Source organism: Betta splendens, chromosome 21, assembly GCF_900634795.4.
Source record: "Betta splendens chromosome 21, fBetSpl5.4, whole genome shotgun sequence".
Taxonomy (NCBI): Eukaryota; Metazoa; Chordata; class Actinopteri; order Anabantiformes; family Osphronemidae; genus Betta; species Betta splendens.
Genome location: NC_040899.1, coordinates 13,001,705 through 13,023,883, shown reverse-complemented (window position 1 = coordinate 13,023,883; position 22,179 = coordinate 13,001,705). Strand labels below are relative to the sequence as shown.

Sequence of the window (22,179 nt, the reverse complement as noted above, 5' to 3'; positions counted from 1 at the left end):
ATTTGGGCGGACCCCCGTCGGAAGCGTTCGTCTGCCTCCTGCACGCTGCGTGGGCAGTGACACCCGACGGACCTCCCACCTCCCCGCTAAAAGCAATGGCCAGATAAATCACTCCCACAGGCTGGTAACCTGCAGAGCGCAGAGGAGCGGAGCGCCGCGGAGCGAGACGGGTCAGAGCCAGTCAAAGTTGCCCTGGAACTAATTGATCTCCGTCCCCGGCGCCGTTAGAGCCACGTCCGGCACCGAGCGAGGGCTCCGCGTTTAACCAGCCATGTCCGGCAGCACCTTCACCGCGGTGCTGGTCGCGCTCTGCATCGGGAGCGCGGTCCACTGCATGCCCAAGGAGGCGCACCGGGAGCGGAGACAGGCGCCGCAGCATCACGTCTCTTCAGTCTCTCAGGGTAGGTTTGTCCCGAACGGTTTCATGCAATTGAATTACCCACAAATGGTTCACAGACAACTAGGACACATTCCATTATTATTGCCAAATTCGACATTTTCCCCGTAATTAAAACCATTCTGTGCACAAAAGTCTAACCAGCTGTATTAATATCAGTCGGTTAACTTCAATATCAGCAACTTTCTTCATCTCTTTAACCTCGTGTGAATAGAAGAAGAATCAAAGGCCGACGAAAAAAAAAACATGAAATGAAAAAACATGTTGGCTTTGTTTTTAATTGTAGAAGGAATAGAAAACACTCTGTGAAGTCATGAGATGTGATCGGGAACATGCCCGGTGGGGGGAGAGAGGGCAAAAGTGGAAATTATTCTCCACGCTGTGGAACTGATTTATTACTCTGCCTGGAGGCCCTTTGAAGTCAGGTTAACACGTTCAGCGTCGGTTTCGCAGACACCAGTGAAGTCCTGTGCTACAATAAAATGTTTATTCCAATTTGTTTATCTTGGCATAAAATACCTTTTGCCTTTAACCCTTTAAAAACCTGCTGGTGTGTTCTGGTTAAACCATTTCCAGTGGCTCCGTTTGCCTCCCCAGTTTGAGGCAGGACATCACAAGCTGGTACAATATTTATGTGTGCATGTGGGTGGGGTGTGTTATTTTTGTTGTCTCACATTTTCCCTCTGCGCTATGTGTTTGCTGTGTTGGCAAAGGGACGGGGTGTCGCTTTTATTGGACCTCCTACTGGTTCATACTAGCTGTTTTAACTCTCCCATTAGATGGTTGTATAGAGAACGGCCACTTCTATAACGTGAACGACCAATGGGAGAGGCCCTTTCTGCAGAGCACTCTGATCTGTACCTGCCACGGAGTAGCTGGCATTAAGTGTAAAAGCAAACCTGAAGGTGAGTTCATTACTGCTGTGATCTTAAATCTCAGTCTATATTGCTTAATTAATTGCTTCTTCCATCGTTGTTGGTCTTTAGAGGAAAGGTGCCATGATAAGATCAACCAGCAATTCTACGCTGTGGGAGAAACCTACGAGAGGCCCAAGGATGGGATGATCTGGGACTGTACCTGCATCGGGTCTGGGAGGGGCAAAATCAGCTGCACCATCGCCAGTAAGTGTCTTCTCATGTGGTTTTGCAACTATGCTAATTTTCCAGACTTGTGCCAATAACAGATAGATAGGTAGATAACGGGACACAATGCGGCTCTAGCTTTTCTTTTTGTTAAGGCATGCACACGCGTCATCTCATGTCAAATCAGCGTTTTTCCTTCTGTTTACCCAGATCGCTGCCACGAGGGCGGGGCTTCATATAAAATAGGTGACACCTGGAGGAGGCCCCACGAGACAGGAGGCTACATGTTGGAGTGCGTGTGCCTCGGTAACGGCAAGGGAGAATGGACCTGCAAACCTGTTGGTGAGGAGGATGAACCCATTACCTTAGGTTACACTGGACAGCAAGGTTCAGTTAGCACAAGCTAAGCTAACAGGCTATTAATGGCCTGGCTGCCTGTTGCTCTGCTTCCTGCAGCTGAGCGTTGCTATGACAATGCGGCGGAGGCATCCTACGTCGTCGGGGAGACGTGGGAGAAGCCGTACCAGGGTTGGATGATGGTGGACTGCACCTGTCTGGGAGAGGGGAGTGGACGCATCACATGCACCTCCAGAAGTATGACACCCTTTGCTTTTTTTGTAACAAAACCTTCAACATTGAATAACACACCAGCATCATTTAATTTGTGAAGAACACTGAAGGCCACACACACGGAAAATTCAATTAAACACTGCTGAGATGCTGTCGCTTGTGAAGAAGTCACACATGTCTGTTCAGACGCTAATCCTGGTCAGATGTCGAACACTTGTCAGACCTCCAGCCTCGATGACAGAGCCTAAATCACTCAAAGTGTAGCTCGTTGGTGACTTTCAGCAAGCTGCAGGGGAAATGTTTACCAAATGGGGTTCCAATGAAACCTTTTGCTTGCATCCTTAACGAAAGTGACTGACGCAACACATTGTTGCTGCATAGCAGACTTCAGGGTGGCCTTGGAGATCTCATGTTGTGGATGAGATCATGAATAAATAATGTGATGTAACAACTTGAGAATTGCAAACATGGGAACAGCTGGTGCAGTGGAGTGCAGCTTATTATTTACGGTATCAGCGCTGATTGATCTGTACAATAGAAAAAAGCTGCACGTTGCTGTCTCCAAGTGTCTTTACGTTGAACCTCTGTCCCTTTGGCCGTTCGTAGATCGCTGCAACGACCAGGACACGCTGTCCTCCTACCGCGTTGGAGATACCTGGACCAAGACCGACACCCGAGGCCACCTGCTCCAGTGTCTGTGCACAGGAAATGGCCGAGGCGAATGGAAGTGTGAACGGCACGCCTCACTTCACACCACCAGCCTGGGTGAGAGCTGATAATGTGTCCTGTCCAGCCCCCCCAAGACACACACTCACACACACACGCATACACACACACACACACACACACACACACACACACTGACATAGACCAGCGACAGACTGTAAAGATAATAAATGCCAAGTGTCTATACGTGTTGAAGTAAAAAAGACATGTCTTGTGGCTCAATGCTGACCTCATGCAAAAGAAAGACAGACACGGAAAGAATGAGAGATGAACCATGGGAAAGTTCGTGGGAGCAGCGTGATTGAAGTGGTCTGATGTGATTATAGAGCGTGAGACATTATGTATTTTAGGGACGGTAAAATGAAGGGAAGGGTTTTTCTATAACTGAGACATTGTCAGTTTCAGCCTTATTTAACCTCTCTTTTAGACATTAAAAAGAAATAAACCATATTGTTTGAACCTCTACTGAACCCTGGATGTTGCTGGATGTGACTTGGCTTGTTGCATTTTAGGCACCGGCTCCCGTGTAATCACCAACATCCAGCCCGCGACTGATGCCAAGCTTCACCAGGACGGGCCCTGTCGGACAGACACGGAGCTGAGCTATTTCATCGGCCAGCGATGGATAAAGAACCAGGGGGCCAAGCAAATGATCTGTACCTGCCTTGGCGTGGGAATCAGCTGTGAGCAGTGGGGTAAGATGTGTATATTTGTCTGGAGGAGGAGTCGAAGCGCCGTTTGAAAGCGATCCCATTGACGCTCATATCTTTTTTCCTTTCGTCTCCCAGATGGACCGGCTCCGGTTTATGGGGGCAACTCTGGAGGTCAGCCATGCGTGTTCCCTTTTGTCTACAAGGGGAAGACCTACCACTCCTGCACCTCTGACGGCCGCAGTGATGGGCAGCTGTGGTGCTCCACCGCATCTGATTTTGAAACGGACGAGAAATATTCTTTCTGTACAGAGCAGAATGGTGGGCACATCTAGAATACCTTGATTTCTCACACTTCCATCCACGTTTGTATAAAAAAGCTGAATTGAGCCCCTGTTGATTTTTTTTCCCCCAAACAGCAATTGTGGCGACCCGCGGTGGCAATTCTAACGGCGCTCTGTGCCAGTTCCCCTACCTCTACAACGGGCGGAACTACACGGACTGTACCGCAGACGGACGCAGGGATGGCATGAAGTGGTGCGGCACCACAACGGACTACGATGCAGAACAGCGTTTTGGGTTCTGTCCCATGGCTGGTAAGTGGGAGCGTGTGAGTCTGTGTGTGTCTGTGTGTGGGTGATTGGTGGGGTAGTCCGGATGTTGATGTGTTGGTGTGAAGTTGTGTGTCAGTGGAAACTAGTTTGGTCTCCTGTTTTTTAAATTCCAAAAGAAGTCTGTCTTACGGCAGCCATGTTGTAATCATTGAAAAGCAACACATATTTAAATGTTAAAATGGCACCTTGTAAAAGGATCAAAATATAAATGTGTTCTATTAGTCGTAGCCAAACCTGGATCATCTGGCCATAGGGGTAACTAATGTGATTAGCACTGCTAATTGCAGTGTCCCTCCCAGTCTGAGTCAAAGAGTTAACATGGTCTTCAGTAAATAGACATCTGCTACGAAAACCATTATCAGAGTGACGTTAAAGCGGTTCCAGCTCTGATTGTGTGACCTGATCTCATTTACGGCTTTACACCTTGATTTATAACACGACCCGTCTCACACTCAAGTCGCTGTTGCCCTTTGAGAGATGCGTTGCTTTGTTGTTTAGGCGTCAATTACCTCCCTGTTGGCAACAAAAGAGTCTTGGGCGGCCGAACAGCAGGGGGTCTGTGGAGACGCCCTGAGATGGGAATGATGACGCCAACACCACGGCAGTCAAATATTCAACAGGAATATTATTATTGGTTCAGAAATCAAATAGTTATCAAGGCTTTATGTTAAGTCCAGGTTCTGTAAACACTAATTAACAGATAATGACCTCAACAAACGTTGATAATTATGCTCCTTTTTAAATGAGGTGGATTGAACTAAGTTTTATGGTTCCTTGTTTCCATCAGAAGTGTTTTCAATAGTTACACCAGTTCTGGGACAACACCCTATTGTTAGAAACACCCGCTTGTGATGGAATGGGGGTAAAAACGCTGATGCCTCTGGGCAGCGTCAGGACAGGTCGTCTACTGTAAACTCCCTCCAGCAGCTGGAACAGCAGGGGTCCCTTGATTTGATCGACATTAATGACTTCACAGGGATTGTCAAAACAAACATCGTTGTTGAGATGTTAATTGTGGAGTCTAAAGCGCCGTCATGGGTCTGGAGCCCCGTCTGCTCCACCTGTGGTTGATCTCCAGACAGCCCTGTCTCCCATGTGTTCTCGCCGTGGTGAGGGAAGGGTTTCCCGCTGTGAACCCACATCCAGGGGACGATGTCATTACGCAAACTGCACCATTTACTTCCACGGATTTCACTCTTTCTGAGCAGTTAGACTAATTAAAAGTCACAAGTCTTAAGTTCTGCATGTTAACATTACTGTGATGAGAGTTTGACCTGTCCAGGGTTTGACTTGACCATCTCCAATTGAGGTTTGTCTGAACACAGAGTATCTTTACCTCAGAACCAGACGACTCACATACACGTATATGTGTAACCAGATGTTCACAGGCCTGCATAACGTAACTGATTTATTTATTTCTGGTTGTGGTATTTGAAAACCCCAAATGTTTTCTTTCTGATTAGACAAAAGCTACCTCACTGTTTCAATAACTGGAAGTCACACACACTCATTCGTACCCAGCAGGAGATAAAACATCTGTTTCTGACTTTTAATCAAATCTTCTTTCCCGTGGGCCCAGGTGTGCCGTGACATTCATCCTGCAGAGCTTAGTGTAATAATTGTAGGGTGGAATCCGTTCTCTCAGTCCTCATAATGTGTTGTCATTTTGATAATAGCATGCGCTGTTTGTGTTACCAACCAGGTGTGTACAACATGTTGAAATGTGTTTGGTGCAGGGCCGGTGCGTATCTGGTGCTTTTCTGATGAGCTTTGTCTTGTGCGATTTGCCTCCCAGCGCATGAGGAAGTGTGCACGACGAGTGAAGGCGCCATGTACCGCGTGGGAGACCAGTGGGACAAACGTCACGATGTTCTAGGTCACATGATGCAGTGTACGTGCGTCGGCAACGGCAGAGGCGAATGGAGCTGCGTCGCCTACTCCCAACTCAAAGGTGTGTGGAACCGAGGAGCCGCGGCTGACTGTTACACAAGCGAAACATCTGTGGTCACGGAGGTGTTTTTCCTCTGTAATGACTGTAATGTCAGAGTTCTCTGAGTGAAAAGGTCAAAGGTCACGTGTCCTATAATCCCTCGTCTGACCAAAGGTTGAACATAAGCCTGCACACCTGCGCATTATGAGATCTGATTGCACCTGCAACACACACGCACGCACACACGCACACACACACACACACACACACACACACACACACACACACACACACACACCACCAGCGAGTCTCACCTTACCTTGGTCCCTGTCTCCTACAGACCAGTGTATCGTAGACAGTCTCACCTATGAGGTGAACCAGACCTTCACCAAACTGCATGAGGAGGGTTACATGATGAACTGCACCTGCTTTGGACAAGGACGTGGCCGCTGGAAGTGCGATGCCATAGGTAGGTGTATATAATGTATTAATATCTCATAAGCTAATGAATTTTTCCTGTGTGCTCAGGCTCTTTTGTGACTCCTCCCTCAGATCAGTGCCAAGAGCCAGAAACAAGAACTTTCTATCAGATTGGGGAGTCTTGGGATAAGGTCATCCATGGAATTATGTACAAGTGCTATTGCTACGGCAACGGCATCGGAGAGCTCAGCTGTGAGCCCCAGCAGTCGTACCCTGGTAGGATGATCCGTCTACACTCAGATCTGTTTGTTGTTCTTCCTCATGCCGTGAAGCTTTTCCACTTCATCCCTGTCACGTTGCCTCCTGGGTCTATTTCAGGACGGATGCAGTGACAGCTAGTGATATTTGAGCCACAAGGCCGATGACTTTCATGTACCACACACAGAAGGGAGGGAGTGTGACTTCCTCTCTAACAAGCACACCCCCATTCTGAGCCTTTGTTCTTGCTGGCATGCGTTGTGTCCCCTGTGCTGTTGCCACAGCTGTGCAAAATACACCCCCCAACCAACCCAAACTGACACACACACACACACACACACACACACACACACACACACACACACACACACACACACACACACACACACACACACACACACACACACACACACAGCATTTTGGGTGGATTCCATGTTATCAGTATTCATTAATACATTTCTAAAAAGTTGAATATAAGTTTGAATAGATTGTTATTCTGTGCTGCACTCGGTCTGTAAAGCCTCTCAGGCTTTGTTGTTAGCTTTATAATTATTTACATAAAGAGCGTGCATAAATACGTTGCTCCAAGTGAGAATAGGATGTTTTGCTACTGAACTTGTGAGCTGTGCGTCTGAAGCAGGTTGATGGTTGATGCAAAATCTAGGGCACTGTTCAGCCCTAAGTGGCCGTAATAGCAACCAGCTGTGAACTTGCTGTGTGTGTGTGTGTGTGTGTGTGTGTGTGTGTGTGTGTGTGTGTGTGTGTGTGTGTGTGTGTGTGTGTGTGTGTGTGTGTGTGTGTGTGTGTGTTTGCTTATGCATACAAAAATACAGTCCGCTAAGATTTAGGAGCGGCACATCCAGACTCAAAGTTAGTTTTCTTTCAGAGTAAAAGCACCATAAATGGGAAAACTGAAAACTAGAGCGAGGAATTTTCAAGGTTTGAACTGATAAGATGTCCTTTCTTCTCTGTTTTGTGAGTTTATCTCAGCTTGTCTGGAGCACATTTGGGGGTATTTCTTATTGTTACTTCCCATTTATGGAGGTCCTTATCACCGGCTTTCCATGCATGTTCCCTCATCATGACTGAATGTTGTGTCTATGTGCTCAAAGCAAAGGGGGCGGCGTGTGCGTTCAGGGCTCGCACACATGCAGTGAATGTGTGCGTCGGCATTTCTGTGCGTCCCACATCTGATTCTGTGCAGCCCTCACCCTCACCAGTGGCCTGTGGGTCTGTAATAGGCAGTAATTGGTCCCAGATTGTTTTTGAGGTCTGTGTATCTGCAAGCAACCTCTGGTTAACCGAGCCACTTGCTCAGAAACTTTGATTACAGCTCTGCTATTTGGAAAAGTGGTCAGAAAACCTCAGTTCTTTATAGAAGCTACCAGTTTCTATCAGCACAGTTTATGTCGGGTCTGCTCGCCACATGACTTCTGTATGATTTGATGCAGTTCTTTTTTCTGAAACCAATACAGACTGCAGTCCAAGCCATCAGTTATCTTTAGTTTCTAGCCTGCTAAGCCTTCGTTATTAACCTCCATGTTCTGTAAACTGTCTGTAAACTTTGTTTTCAAATTAGATCCATTCAACTCAACTTAACACTTGTTCTACTAAATACAAACTGAAATGGTAGCTTCACGTCTCCAGGAGAACATGGAAGATCAGAAATGGGAAAAGGGAGAAGGGAATGGAGCAGAGACAGTAGAATGGCTGGAATCTCACACGTGCCTGCTATTTTTCTTCCTCACTCTTTCTTTGCTCTATTCATGGAGATAGGGTTTAACACCCACTGAAACTTAGCAGCTGTCCTGTTGGAGGATGTCCTTATTTTCTTCAAAAGGAAACGTGTTCCCATCTTATTTGATCTCTTGGTTCTTATTGTCCAGGTTTATTTTAATTTTGTTAATACAGTGTGACATTCATACATCTGAGGTTCAATCCCATCACATTCCACTGTACGAATGCCTCACGCGCCGTCCGTGTGGTTTCTGTTCGACAGGTGGCCACCGTCCCGTGCAGGTGATCATTACAGAATCTGGAAACCAGCCCAACTCTCACCCCATTCAGTGGAATGCTCCGTCGTCTGCCCACATCACGCAGTACATTCTCAAATGGAGAGTGGTGAGTTCAGCCATTGTGCATCAGAAGGTTTCTCTTTAAACACGTGTCTCTCTCTCACTCGAGGGCCCCTGACTTTAATCTCCTCAACTTCTGGTTCCAGATCCCATGCTCTCAGCCTTCCCTCACGTCTTATTCTAATCTCCTTCTACAGAAAGACACCCGCAGCCCCTGGAGGGAGGTGTTTATCCCTGGCCACCTCAATTCCTACACCATCTCTGGTCTGAAGCCAGGCATCACATATGAAGGTCAGCTCATCAGCGTGCTGCGCTTCGGCCGCAGGGAGGTCACTCACTTCGACTTCACCACCACTTATGGATCACGTGAGTTGTGTGCATTCACAGTGTCCTTGCAACCCATTTAAATCCTAGTGTGCGTTGCCAGTTGTGATCTCACCAAATATCCAACTGTCCCATTATTCTCGTGCCCCCCTGTTGCTCCGGCAGTGGCTACAACCCAAGGCGAGACAACCCAGCCTCCGCCTGTGGTGGACACGTCCGAGTCTGTGACTGAAATTACCTCCAGCAGCTTTGTCATCTCCTGGGTTTCTGCCTCAGACACAGTCTCTGGTTTCCGAATCCAGTATGAGCTCAGCGAGCAGGGACAGGGCACTGGACAGCCCATGGTGCTAGGTAACTGCAGTACATACGAAATAATAACAGAGATGTGACCAAGAGAGTCCGCTCTCCTCTTCAGGAAACAGAAGATTTATTACCTGCTCCTTTCCCTCAGACCTTCCTCGTACAGCTACCTCTGTGAACATTAATGAGCTTTTGCCTGGACGGAAGTACACGGTTAACGTCTACGAGGTCATACAGGGAGGAGAGGACAACCTCATTCTTACCACTTCACAAACCACCGGTGAGTTATTTCCCATTCCTGCATCTTCAACTGGGTTTAAATAAGATGAGGCAGTGAGAAAAAACAGCGATTTTAATGTTTACCTCATTCGTTTCCAAGCACCTGATGCTCCCGCTGAGCATGAAGTGGAGAAGGTGGAGGAGACTTCCATTATGATCAGCTGGGAAAAGCCCCTGGCTCCCATCACTGGTACGTGAGTCCATCTGCCACCTCCTTTGCATCCACGTTCACCACACCCCGCAAACTCAGCGCGATCTCCCTCCTCTCAGGCTACCGCGTCGTCTACACGCCATCCTTGGAGGGCGAAAGCACGGAGCTGACTCTGCCGGATACCGCAACATCCGTGACCCTCAGCGACCTTCGGCCTGGGAAGCTCTACAACATCAGCATCTATGCTGTGGAAGACAGCCTGGAGAGTGAGCCCATCTTTGTGCAGGTCAACACAGCTGGAGATCCACTGCCAGGTAAATAAGTAGTCTTTCAGTTCTGTCTTATGAGCTATGGGATACCTTTTCCCTGCTATTATCCTGCAAGATGCTCAGTTTTCACTCTTGTCATCCAGAATTAAATTGCAAATCATCTTGTGACCTCTTGAGGGATTTACGTAAAAATTCCTCAGCTCCCACTACTAGGAGCAGAGACGTTTCCAACACAGAGTGAAGTCACTGAGTTTACAGCTGCTGTAGCTGCTCCTAATATGCTTGAGTTATGTTAAAGTCCTCAGTCTGCCAAGTTTAACGTGGTTTCGAGCCAGTCGAGCAGATGCTTGAAGCGCGCGTGTGTGCGTGTGTGCATGTGTGTGTGTGTGTGTGTGTGTGTGTGTGTGTGTGTGTGTGTGTGTGTGTGTGTGTGTGTGTGCGTGTGTGTGTTTGTGCGCTTATTCACTTGAATCTACTGAACTCCTTCTTCTCTTAGCACCAGAAGGTGGTGTGCAGAAACCAAAGAGTATTCTGTGCACCACCCAGAATCAGCCTGGAAGTCATTTTGTGGCCTGTTTAGTGATTTTTGGTTAAACTTTCCAAATCCCAATATTAGAAGTAAAGACTCGACCAACAGACGCAGAAGTCATTCAGGTTGCAGATGCTGTGCTCTGATTCTGCTCGGGTTATGTAAAACGTCTTTGTCTGCCAGGTCCATCATGGGTTCGGGCCAGTTGAGCAGATGCTGGAAGCGTGTGTGTGTGTGTGTGTGTGTGTGTGTGTGTGTGTGTGTGTGTGTGTGTGTGTGTGTGTGTGTGTGTGTGTGTGTGTGTATGCACTTGTTTGCACAGTATGATGGAATGAAGTCACAGTTAATGACCTATGAAACCCACTGAAGTTTGGAACTTCAATGTTCCAAAATCTCCAATGAATTTACAGTCTATTGGAACTTTCCTTCTCTACATATTCGTACCTTCAGTTTATAGTAATCCATGTGAGGTGATGCATTTTTCTGGCCCACAGATGAAGTGACGTCGCCCACAGACCTGCAGTTCTTTGAGACATCCGACAAAAAGATAGTCCTGACGTGGAGCGGCCCGGCCGGCGAGGTCTCCGGTTACCGCGTCACCGCCACCCCCATCGACGACTCCGGCTCCGCCCAGAGGGAGGTGACGCTGCCCGTCAGCCAGAACGCCTACATGGAGGTCACGGACCTGCAGCCAGGAACGCTCTACAGGTTCAACGTCTTCACCATCCACAACGGAGAAGAAAGTTTGCCCCTTATTGGCGAGCGGACCACCAGTGAGTGCGGGAGAACTCTCTTAGATTTGCACCATTGTTCCACATCTCACCCTGTCGGTTCCATCTCGTCCATCAGAGCCCGACGCTCCCACAGACATCCACTTCGCCAACGTCACCGACGTCAGCGCCGTGGCGCTGTGGTTCGCGCCGCGCGCCAAGATCAGCGGCTACCGCCTCCTCCTGTCCGAGAAGGGCTCCAACCCCTGGCAGCTCCGCCTGCCCGCCCGCCTCACGCAGTACACGCTGCTCAACCTGAGGCCCCGCACGGAGTACAGCGTCACGCTGCACGCGGAGCAGGACAGCGCGCTGAGCGAGGGCGAGACGGCGGCGTTCGCCACCGGTGAGTGCGAGGCCGCGTTGAAACCCACGCCCGAACACCCCATGCATGCGTGAAAGACGCCAACACTGGCCTTTTGTGTGCGTTTGCAGCTCCACCGATTGGCAACGCTCCTCAGTTCAGCACCGATGTGACTAACACCTCCATTGTGATATCCTGGACTCCAGTACCACATGTTGGATACAAGGTACCCTGCTAAATTATACTGTACAAGCACATCTCACCACACACCAAATATGTGATAGGGCTCACTTCCAAGTTTCTGGGAAGACATTGACCTCTGACCTTTACCTCCTGTACCCCCGATTACTATCCTCTGACTATGCTTGCGTTTACCTCCCAGCTGACCGTCCGCCCCAGTCAGGGAGGAGAGGCCCCCAGAGACGTGACGTCTGACTCTGGAAGTATTTTCGTTTCTGGCCTGACTCCAGGAGTGGAGTACACCTACAGTGTCCAGCCGGTCATAAACGGCCACGAGCAGGGAATGCCGATCACACGCCGCGTTGTGACCCGTGAGTTCGAATCATGTTTCATCCCCCTGTTTTGGTTTGACCTCTTGCTGTTTTTCCTCGTTTGACTCCTCTTCTTCTTCTTCTTCAGCCCTGTCCCCTCCCACTGATCTTAACCTGGAGTCTAACCCTGGCACCGGAGAGCTCACGGTCCAGTGGAACGGAGGCAGTACATCAGGTACACACACACACACACACACACACACACACACACACACACACACACACACACACACACACACACACACACACACACACACACACACACACACACACACACACACACACACCAGAGTCAAGATTACAACTAACATCACTGTAATGGGTCTTCTTTCTCCCTCTCACACTATAAGACATCACTGGCTACAAGGTGACGTGCACTCCCACCAACGGACAGCAGGGCAACAGCGTGGAGGAGTTTGTGGAGGCAGGTCAGAACTCCTGCACTTTGGACAACCTGAGCCCAGGGATCGAGTACAACATCAGCGTTTTCACTGTTAAGGATGACATGGAGAGTGCTCCTGTGTCCACTGTGATTACACCAGGTGAGATTTAGACATTCATGTACGTCCAGTTATTATAAAACAAAACTTTAGAGATCCTGAATCAGGGGGAGACGCCAGATGTTCTGACATTATCATGATCTTATGGTTTTGTTAGGCAAATGTATGTATGTGACCAGGTAAGAGTAAGCAGAAACATTTATATAAACATAATATCACTGTAATGTGCTTGATAATATTTTGAACTGCGTCTCATAAAATAACACCAGCTTTCAGCATTTTATAGATAAAATGCTGTATTAGTGTTGCTGCTCTAGCTTCTGGGTATATATTAATACATTTCAACAAAGAGGTTTTAGTTCACTGCTAAAACTTCACTAAATTATAATATATACCAGGAAACAGCATTAACTCTTCCACTGTTGTGATATATTGAATATCTCAAACCACTGGAAGTCAACAGTTTTAGTTGCTTGTTCTAACCACTGCTTCCACATGACTGTCTGTCTGTCTGTCTGTCTGTCTGTCTGTCTGTCTGTCTGTCTGTCTGTCTGTCTGTCTGTCTGTCTGTCTGTCTGTCTGTCTGTCCCGTCCTGGTGTCCCCGCCGTCTCCACTCTTACCCACCCAGACGTCCCACAGTTGACGGACCTCAGCTTCGAGGACGTGGGCGACACCAGCATCAGCCTCCGCTGGTCGCCGCTCAACGTCACGGCGGTCACTGGCTACAGGATCACGGTGGTGGCGGCCGGGGAGAGCGTGCCCATCTTTGAAGACATGGTGCTGCCCACGACGGGCCACTACACCGTCCACGGGCTGGAACCCGGCATCGACTATGACATCAGCGTCATCACCGTGTCGGACAACGGCGAGAGCAAGCCCAGAACGGTCACCCAGCAGACCTGTAAGAACCACTGTGATCAGACAGATTATTTAATGGAACACGGTCCTTATTAGCTCTAAGACCTGACTAAGACAAGCTGCTGCAAGCTGTGTTGTCAGCTTTTATAACCTTGAGTGTGTGCTTGCATGTGTGAGCGTGGTCCATCTGTTTTCAGTTGAGGGGAATTATCATACTGACTTTCCCTTTGCCCCCGCTGTGAAAACACAGCTCGTACTCTCACTTATAAAACGAACAAGCTGAAACCACAGCTGATTTTTTTTCCAATATAAGATAGAAGTGTATGAAGCAAATCTACTCAACATACAATTTTAACCCTGTCTGCTTGTTTTATTAGCTGTACCAGCTCCTACAGATCTGACGTTTGGCCAGGTTGGTCCTGACACGATGGAGGTCACCTGGGTGTCTCCCCGCGTCCCAAACACCGCTAACATCAATAGCTTCCTCGTCAGGTAGCAGGGAACATATGCTTCTTTCACTGTCTGCCCATATGTACATTATATATGAAACATTGTTGCTGGTTAAATTCAGGTATCACCCCATTGATTATGAAGATGACATCACAGAGACCATCGTTGGAGGCAGTGATAACCATGTGGTGCTCAGGAGTAAGTCACAGCTAGTGAAGTGTTGAAAATGATGCACAGACACACAAACAACTACATTTGTGCTTTTCTGTCCACAGACTTGCTGCCCAGCACCGAGTACCTAGTGAGTGTGGTGTGTGTGTATGAACAGAGGGAGAGCTCGCCAGTGATTGGCACCCACAAAACAGGTGGGGTTTATGAATGATGCTTTGTCTGTGTGTCCGTTAGTTGTTTCCTTGAATCTTCACGCTCTCTTTTCTGCACCGCTGCAGCTATGGATTCCCCGGTGGGCCTGCGGTTCTCCGAGATCTCCACCAACTCCTTCACCATCCACTGGCTCGCTCCCCAGAGCAAGATCTCCGGGTACCGTATCCGGTACCAGATGGTGGCAGGTGGGAGATCCAAGAACGAGAGGCTGCCCCCCTCCAGGAACCACTTCACTCTCACAGGGCTCACTCCCGACACCGAGTACTTGGTGAACATCGTTGCGGTGAGCGGGACCCAGGAGAGCCTGCCGCTCAGCGGAACCCAGAAGACAAGTATGGAATACTTGCTACATGCTACTGCAGGCAGTTGTCATATTGTCCTCATCGTTATTTCTATGTTTTTATGTATCTGTGTGTTTCTTTGCTTTTTCTACAGTCTCCGATGCACCTACAGACCTGGAAGTGCTGGACTCCACCCCAACTAGTATCACCGTCCGCTGGGATGCTCCTCCTGTCACCGTGCGCTACTACAGAATCACTCACGGAGAAACAGGTACAGTGAGTTAGGACTAAATGTTTTTATAAATAAAAAGAATGTTTTTGTATGTTTATTACATCATTGTTTATTTCTAACCTTCACCCAGGAGGTCACAGTAATTCCAAGGAGTTCACAGTGCCTGGCTCCCAATCTACTGCCACAATCTCCAGCCTGAAGCCTGGTACCGACTACACCATCACCGTCTACGCCGTGACCGGGAGAGGAGACAGCCCAGCTTCCAGCATCCCAATCTATGTCACGCACAAGACAGGTACCGTAGCCACCAGTGAACGCCACACGTTTCCAGCGATCCCCTGCCTCCCTGTGTTTCCATTCGTGATTTCCTCCGTTTGTCATCTCTTCCCAACTCCTCTGCCAGGCCTCGACTCTCCCTCTGGAATGGAGGTGAAAGAAGTGAACGACAACAGCGTCACAGTCAGCTGGAGCCCCGCCAAGGGTCCGATCAAGGGATACCGGATCACTGCAGCCCCTAGAAATGGGCAGGGCTCAACTTTCACTGAGGTGGTGGCTCCAGGTATGTTCTCTTATCGTGTATCCTAACATGCAATGCCCTCGGTAAAGGAAAGGCTAATTGTGTTTTTATCTAATTTCCAGACCAGACAGATTTTACCTTCTCAGGCCTGATGCCTACAGTAGAGTATGTTTTGAGTGTGTACACTCTTGGACAAGATGGGGAGAGCTCCCCAATGGTGGTGAATGCTGTAACAGGTGAGGGTTTCTCTTTTTCAGACATCTGACGAATGTGTTTGGGGAAAAAAAACCTCCTGACTTCTCCTACTTCCCCTTTTTAGAATTAGACCGTCCCAAAGACCTGAGCTTCTCAGACATTGACTCCACCACACTGCGACTGACCTGGGACAGCCCTGAGGGAATTGTCACGTCCTACCGCATCCTCTACTCCAGTTCAGAGGAGGGCGAGCGGGAGCTGCGTCCCGCTCCCAGAGGGGACGCGGAGTCCGCTGTGATTTACGGCCTGCAGCCTGGCACTGAATACACCGTCAAGGTCATCGCCCTGCACGATGACACCGCCAGCACGCCCCTGGTTGGGAAACAAGCTACAGGTATGGGGGGGGGGGGGGGGGGTGATTCACGTTTACAGGTGAATCTCATATTGAAAAAGCGAAGATAACATTCATTTGGGTGGTAACGCGTCCATCTCACAGATTGCGTAACCAGCATTTCTCTGCTCTTTTCTCAGCCATCCCCTCTCCCACCAACCTCCACTTCTCCCAGGTGGGCCCCACCTCTTTCACTATCCACTGGGCTGTGACAGGTCAGGAAAACAGATTGACGGGCCTCACGGGCCTCACAGGCTACCGTGTGGTGGTGAATCCCAAGGACAAGAGCGGACCCACCAAAGAGATCAACCTGGCGCCAGACACCACTCAGGCACACGTCTCTGGCCTGATGGTGAGTGTGGCTCTGTTTTAAAGGTCCCTTTGTACTGTATGTTTTTTATAACCTAAAGAGAGCAGCGCATTTTAAGGTTGTACCTCCTCTTTGCATACATCCACTGGTCTCGATTTGTGTATGTAGAGTGTGAAATCTATCCAGCAGATGTTTTGGATGAGATATCTTTGGCTATGGTTGAATTTGCTTGGTGGAGACTGTAAAACTAGAAACACTACTGGACAGAATTTTGTTTTTTTTTTCCCCATCAGATTGCAACTACTTATGAAGTCCATGTTTACGCCTTGAAAAACTCTCTGACCAGCAGACCAATACAAGGAGAGGTCACCACTCTGGAAAGTAAGTCATTTTTTTTTTAAAGGAATTTTCTATGTTTTTGCTTTAACTCAATCATAATGTCCTGGTTCTGTGTCTTCTCTCCTTCTAAGACATCAGCCCCCCTCGTCGTCTTCGCATCTCGGACGTCAACGACTCGTCCATCACCCTGACCTGGCGTTCCAAGACAGAAACCATCTCTGGTTTCCTGGTTGAGGCCACGCCCATCTCCTCCTCCAGTGGCTACGTACCGATTCAAAAGACCATCGATGCGGACTCGCGCATGTACACGATTAGTGGTACAGAGAGTTCACACACAACACATTCATGGCATCATCAGATTTTAAGAATCACACTTGCTTGACTGATGTGCCGATGTGTTTTCACTCCAGGTCTAGAGCCAGGAACCACTTACAAGATCAACATGTATACTCTGAAAGGAAATGGACGCAGCCCACCTCTCACACTCACTGCTTCCACAGGTATTTATCAGACATCAGCAGCAAGAGCATACGCCCAGGTCCTTTCATGGTGCACTTACTCGCCTCTTCTGCTTCTGTCTTCTTCAGCCAAACCAGTGGTCCACCCACCCACCAACATCCACTTCACCTCCCTGAACCCTAACAGCATCTCCTTCACTTGGGAGCCGTCTCGCAGCCCAAGGGTGACTGGGTACTATGTCACCTACGAGGAGGCCAGCGGTGTGCCTCGAGAACTCATCCCCAGGCCCCACGCAGGCCAGGTCTATGCTGTGATCGATGGTGAGTGATTTAACACAAGACCGACAAATACACCGACAAAATTACTCACCTGGAGGAACAAGGCTTCCAGGTATGCGCACACACACACATTACATGCACATGTCTACTGCTGGAGACTCGAAGACCATTCAGTAACACAAGACCGACAAATACACAGATTCAAAATGGAACTAATAAGAAACGTTTACAGGCTCTCGCTGTGAATTTGTTGTTTGGTCGCAGGTTTAAAACCAGGAACGGAGTACGTCATTAAGATTGTGGCACTGCAGAACGCTTTAAGGAGCACACCTCTAGTGGGCAAAGCCAGAACACGTAAGTACACCCGTTGTCTATCTGTTGGTATGAACAGATGGACTTCTGATCTTACAGTTTTTTCTTTTCTAAAGTAACTGCACAGCTGTAATGTTTAACGTGCTTTAGACTTTGCTGAATGGGGGAAAAAACTCATTTAGGATAAACTGAGAAGTTAATGAGTATTTCTACCTCTTTGCCTAATGTGCTTGAATTAAAACATTCTTACTGTACATTTTAACAGATTGCTTGTGGTGGTGAAATAATAAAATGTGCAGTCATTATGTTGGCCGCAAAAATGTTGATAGACCTGCAAAATCCAACATGGCCTTTTTTATAATACCCACTATCAGGAATGGTGAACAATGCAGCTCATGCAAAGAAGTTTAACTAGTGTCCACTAGTTAATGGTTTTCTCCACGCATAGTGGTTCCTATTTGAATATGACAATGGTTTCTGTTAAGGAAAACGATCCACATGTATCCAGTGACTTCAGTTTGAGAACTATGCAAAGCTGCCCCCTGCTGGTTTCTCTACTAACATACATCTTGTCCAATCAGAGCCTGCTACAAACCATGCGTTACTGGTCCCTGAGCTGCCTCAGCTTCCCAGTTCTCACAGACCCAGCCCTGACATCCTGGATGTTCCAGACTCCTACGATGACAAAATGTAAGAACTGATATTAATTAGGCCCAAGAGTTTTGAAGCGCTTACATCATGGTTTCTCTGTTTGAATTCTTTGTTTTCATGTTTCTTTTTATTTTCATAATCTCTCCTTTTAGCTTCAACTCCAACCATGTTCACTTGACTGGTACTAGTGGCCAGAACCAACCAGGTCAGCAGGGCCAGCACATCTACACAGAGTACCAGAGCCTCGGCCCCAACAATGGACTTCATGGCCCTTACAGTGGACCCAAAGAAGGCCAGAGGCCCACTATCAGGGAACCTCTGATCTACATTCCTGTACCAGGTCCTGATGGTAACAGAGTACCCTTAGTCAAGGTGTGTAAGACTCTTGACTTTCCCTAATTTTTAAGATTGATCAAAATCTTTATCCATAAAAGATTTAATTTGCTTTGGCCATAACTGTTGTAGTGTAATATTATATGTGTGCTGTGCGTTTGACCTTTCAGGTGAGTGATGGCCCTCTGCCAGGCCTTGCGTTTGGTTTCCCTGACAACGAGACAGAGCTGCCCCAGGAAGCAAAGACCATCACCACCATCTCCTGGGCACAGATCCCTCAGACCTCAGAGTATGAGGTGTCCTGTAATCCCATTACTCACCTGGAGGAACAAGGCTTCCAGGTATGCGCACACACACACATCACACGCACATGTCTACTGCTGGAGACTCGAAGACCATTCAGTAACACAACTCCTCCTTTGTACGCGTAGATGCGTATTCCAGGCACCTCCAACAGTGCCACACTGATTGGACTGACATCTGGAGCGTCCTACAATGTTGTGGTGGAAGCTATGAGGGGCGGGGCTAAAGAGAAGGTTCTGGAGGAAGTGGTAACCGTTGGCAACGCCGGTACAGTAGTGCACACTGGAATGAGTGTGCTTTCTTTTCATATTAAGATGAGCCTTAATATGTTTTTTGCAGGAAACAACATCATCATTGTGTTTGACAGAATATATATATATATTTATCTCTATATGTTGGTCTCTAAATATTCTGACCATATCTTTTCTTCTAACCCTTAGTTTCAGGTGACATCCCTCTTACCACTGGCCGTGACGTGTGTTATGACACGTTCACACACACCTATCATGAGGTGGGCTCCGAGTGGGAGCGCATGTCTGAGACAGGCTTCAAGCTGTGGTGTCGCTGCCTGGGCCTGGGCAGTGGCCACTTTAGGTGTGATTCATCCAGTGAGTGGCTTAACAACCTCATCCCAGCATGCTTTGCAAATGTTTAACACACCATGGAATTAGATGTCAAATGATTCTATGTGTTTTAACTCAAAGGAATTTATGAGAGAAAATTTTTTAATTAAATAAAATCATCTGCATAGCGAATAAATTATCTCTCTACTGAGCTCAAACAGCTTTACTCAAGAATTGTAAGTTTTAATTGGCTATTTTAAAGCATACTTATAAATTCCTTAACTATATTGTAATTCAGGCCATAGAATTCACATATTCTTTGTGCCATTGCATGCAGTAAGTAGACTTCAACTTGAGCAGCTTTTTATTTATTTCCTGTATAAATAAAAACATACCTGTGCATAGTAAAACTGGTTTACAGTTTGCTCTGCCTGTGGTTCACCCATGCTGGCCTCCTTGTTGTGTTTCTGCTGTGAAACCTTCACAGTAGGAGAGCTTGAAGCTAAGTGTGGCCCTGCTGCATTCTCAGTAGTTTTTATTGTCTGTGCAGCTAACCTGACAATACTAAAAACTGAAACCATTATCCATGTACATATCATTATATTGTCTGTGGACATTTAATAAAAGTGCTGCCTCTCCACTGGAAAAATGTGCATATTCAACTGGAAACCAGTGGAGATTGTTTGTTATATTTGTGACACTGAAATCTGACTATTGAATTGTTAACTGATGAAAACAATACATCCTGTCTCCTCTCTCTCACGTTTCCCCCCTGTGTGTTCCTCCTGTATGTGCTCTGCTTTTCTTCCCTTCTCTTTGCTTGTTCTCCATCAGAGTGGTGTCACGACAGCGGTAACAACTACCGTGTCGGTGAAAAGTGGGACCGTCGTGGTGAAAACGGTCACATGATGAGCTGTACCTGCCTGGGAAATGGAAAGGGCGAGTTTAAATGCGAACCCCGTAAGTGCAAACACACACACAGAAACATGCTAAATGTCCCAGCAGGGCATTCCATACCCTGGAAGTTTTTAATATATGACTATCATCTTCCAGATGAGTCCACATGTTATGATGATGGGAAGATGTACCAAGTTGGAAACCAGTGGCAGAAGGAATACCTGGGTGCTATCTGTACCTGTACCTGCTATGGAGGACAACAGGTAGGCAACACGTTTGTTTGCGTGTACGGCCAGAACTGATGATGACATGCGACATGATGGAGACCTTGTAACCAGGGTGTCCTCGTGTCATTTTCAGGGCTGGCGCTGTGAGAACTGCAGAAGGCCGGGAGGAGCGAGTGAGGTGGAGGCTGACCTGCTGCAGCCCGTTAGCTCAGATGTCTTCGACCGCTACAGAGAAAATGCTCTACGGAAACTGGTCGGTGTCTCACCACGAGTTTAAACTCACTGTTAGCTGGATTTGTAGATGATGCTAATTCCATCCTCCTCTCTTCTCATCCACGCCCAGAACATCCAGTGTCCGATCGAATGTTTAAGGCCGGAGCTGCTTGCAGACGCTCACGGTCCTGCTGAATGAGGAGGACTGGAGTAGAGGAAGAAGATGAAGTGAGACCTCTGACAGAGTCACAACCACTTTGAGGAACGATCTGGTTCTTGCTTTTTTAAAATAAGATGTTTCATCAGATTTGTGTTTTCAAGGGTGAGCCCAAATGACATCTTCGTGCCTTAAAAAAGACTTTCCAGCACCACCCTGTGTGCCTTTTCTAAGCGCCTGTCCAGCTTTTATGTTGGCGTTAGTCCTCGCTTCTTCATAAGGAACATGGATTTCTAAGATAAGATTTAAATCAATCACAGGCACAAATCCTGCTGCTTTAACACCTCCAACCTGCCTATGCCACCATTTACCAATGCACCATTCACACAAGCACACACACCCAATGCAATACTGTTGTGTGTCATACTGCAATGTTGCATTTTATCTGTTTATATATTGATTTTAAAACATTCCATTTCCGGTCACTGAGCTTTCTTCATTTACCTTAAATTCTTAAACATTACAATTATGAGCCTATGATACACTAAATTTAAACACTGTCTTGCCAATATCACAGTATATTCTCTTGCTGTCACCGGCTAGTGTACATATGGTAGAAAGCCCCAATTTGGGCTATGAAGCCAAAGCTGACCGACCAAAATAAATTTCACAAATAGATAGGAATTTGCCCTTATTTCTAATTGAAATGCCTTTTATTACTTAGATGTTTGTATTTTATTTTGTTTTTTTTATTTATCCCATTTTTTTAGGCATTTTGTTCAATGCTATTTTGGGGTGTACACTTTGTTTTTTTTTTATTAACTTGTTTTTATATTGTTGGTGCCAAACTCTGAACTACTGTGGACTGAATCTTTTTAATAAACAGAGAAAAATCCAGATTGGTTGTTTTATGTGCCAAACGGTCACACTTATATATAAATAAATGTCTTTTTTACAACGAAAATAAAAGTAAAAAATGCATATAATAAACACACAATAACAACACGCAATAAGATGTCATGTCAGCCAGACGTGTGCGTGCGTGCGTGTGTGAAAAACATTTGCACTTTTATTCTGAAATAAATAAATTAGCGGAAGTCACTTATTTCATGCTTTCAGAATAAAATAAAAC

The 22,179-nt window shown here is 47.2% G+C and overlaps 1 protein-coding gene across 1 annotated transcript; it reads left to right on the top strand.

Moving 5' to 3' along the window:
- fn1a (fibronectin 1a) lies at window positions 1–21,944 on the top strand. Its single transcript, XM_029137025.3, has 49 exons — window positions 1–401; window positions 1,177–1,302; window positions 1,384–1,518; window positions 1,690–1,821; window positions 1,936–2,073; window positions 2,656–2,814; window positions 3,288–3,470; window positions 3,564–3,746; window positions 3,845–4,021; window positions 5,835–5,990; window positions 6,310–6,438; window positions 6,522–6,665; window positions 8,647–8,768; window positions 8,920–9,088; window positions 9,212–9,397; window positions 9,498–9,626; window positions 9,726–9,815; window positions 9,896–10,090; window positions 11,069–11,347; window positions 11,424–11,687; window positions 11,777–11,871; window positions 12,028–12,196; window positions 12,285–12,371; window positions 12,547–12,738; window positions 13,326–13,598; window positions 13,933–14,047; window positions 14,127–14,203; window positions 14,281–14,370; window positions 14,455–14,721; window positions 14,825–14,941; window positions 15,033–15,197; window positions 15,306–15,461; window positions 15,542–15,655; window positions 15,739–16,008; window positions 16,146–16,357; window positions 16,609–16,696; window positions 16,786–16,971; window positions 17,065–17,154; window positions 17,242–17,433; window positions 17,656–17,745; window positions 18,285–18,393; window positions 18,507–18,726; window positions 18,858–19,028; window positions 19,119–19,257; window positions 19,431–19,598; window positions 20,388–20,513; window positions 20,607–20,713; window positions 20,811–20,930; window positions 21,021–21,944. The coding sequence occupies exons 1-49, from the start codon at window positions 272–274 to the stop codon at window positions 21,087–21,089; spliced, it is 7,500 nt and encodes a 2,499-aa protein (XP_028992858.1). The 5' UTR covers window positions 1–271; the 3' UTR covers window positions 21,090–21,944.
- Window positions 21,945–22,179: the final 235 nt, after the last annotated feature.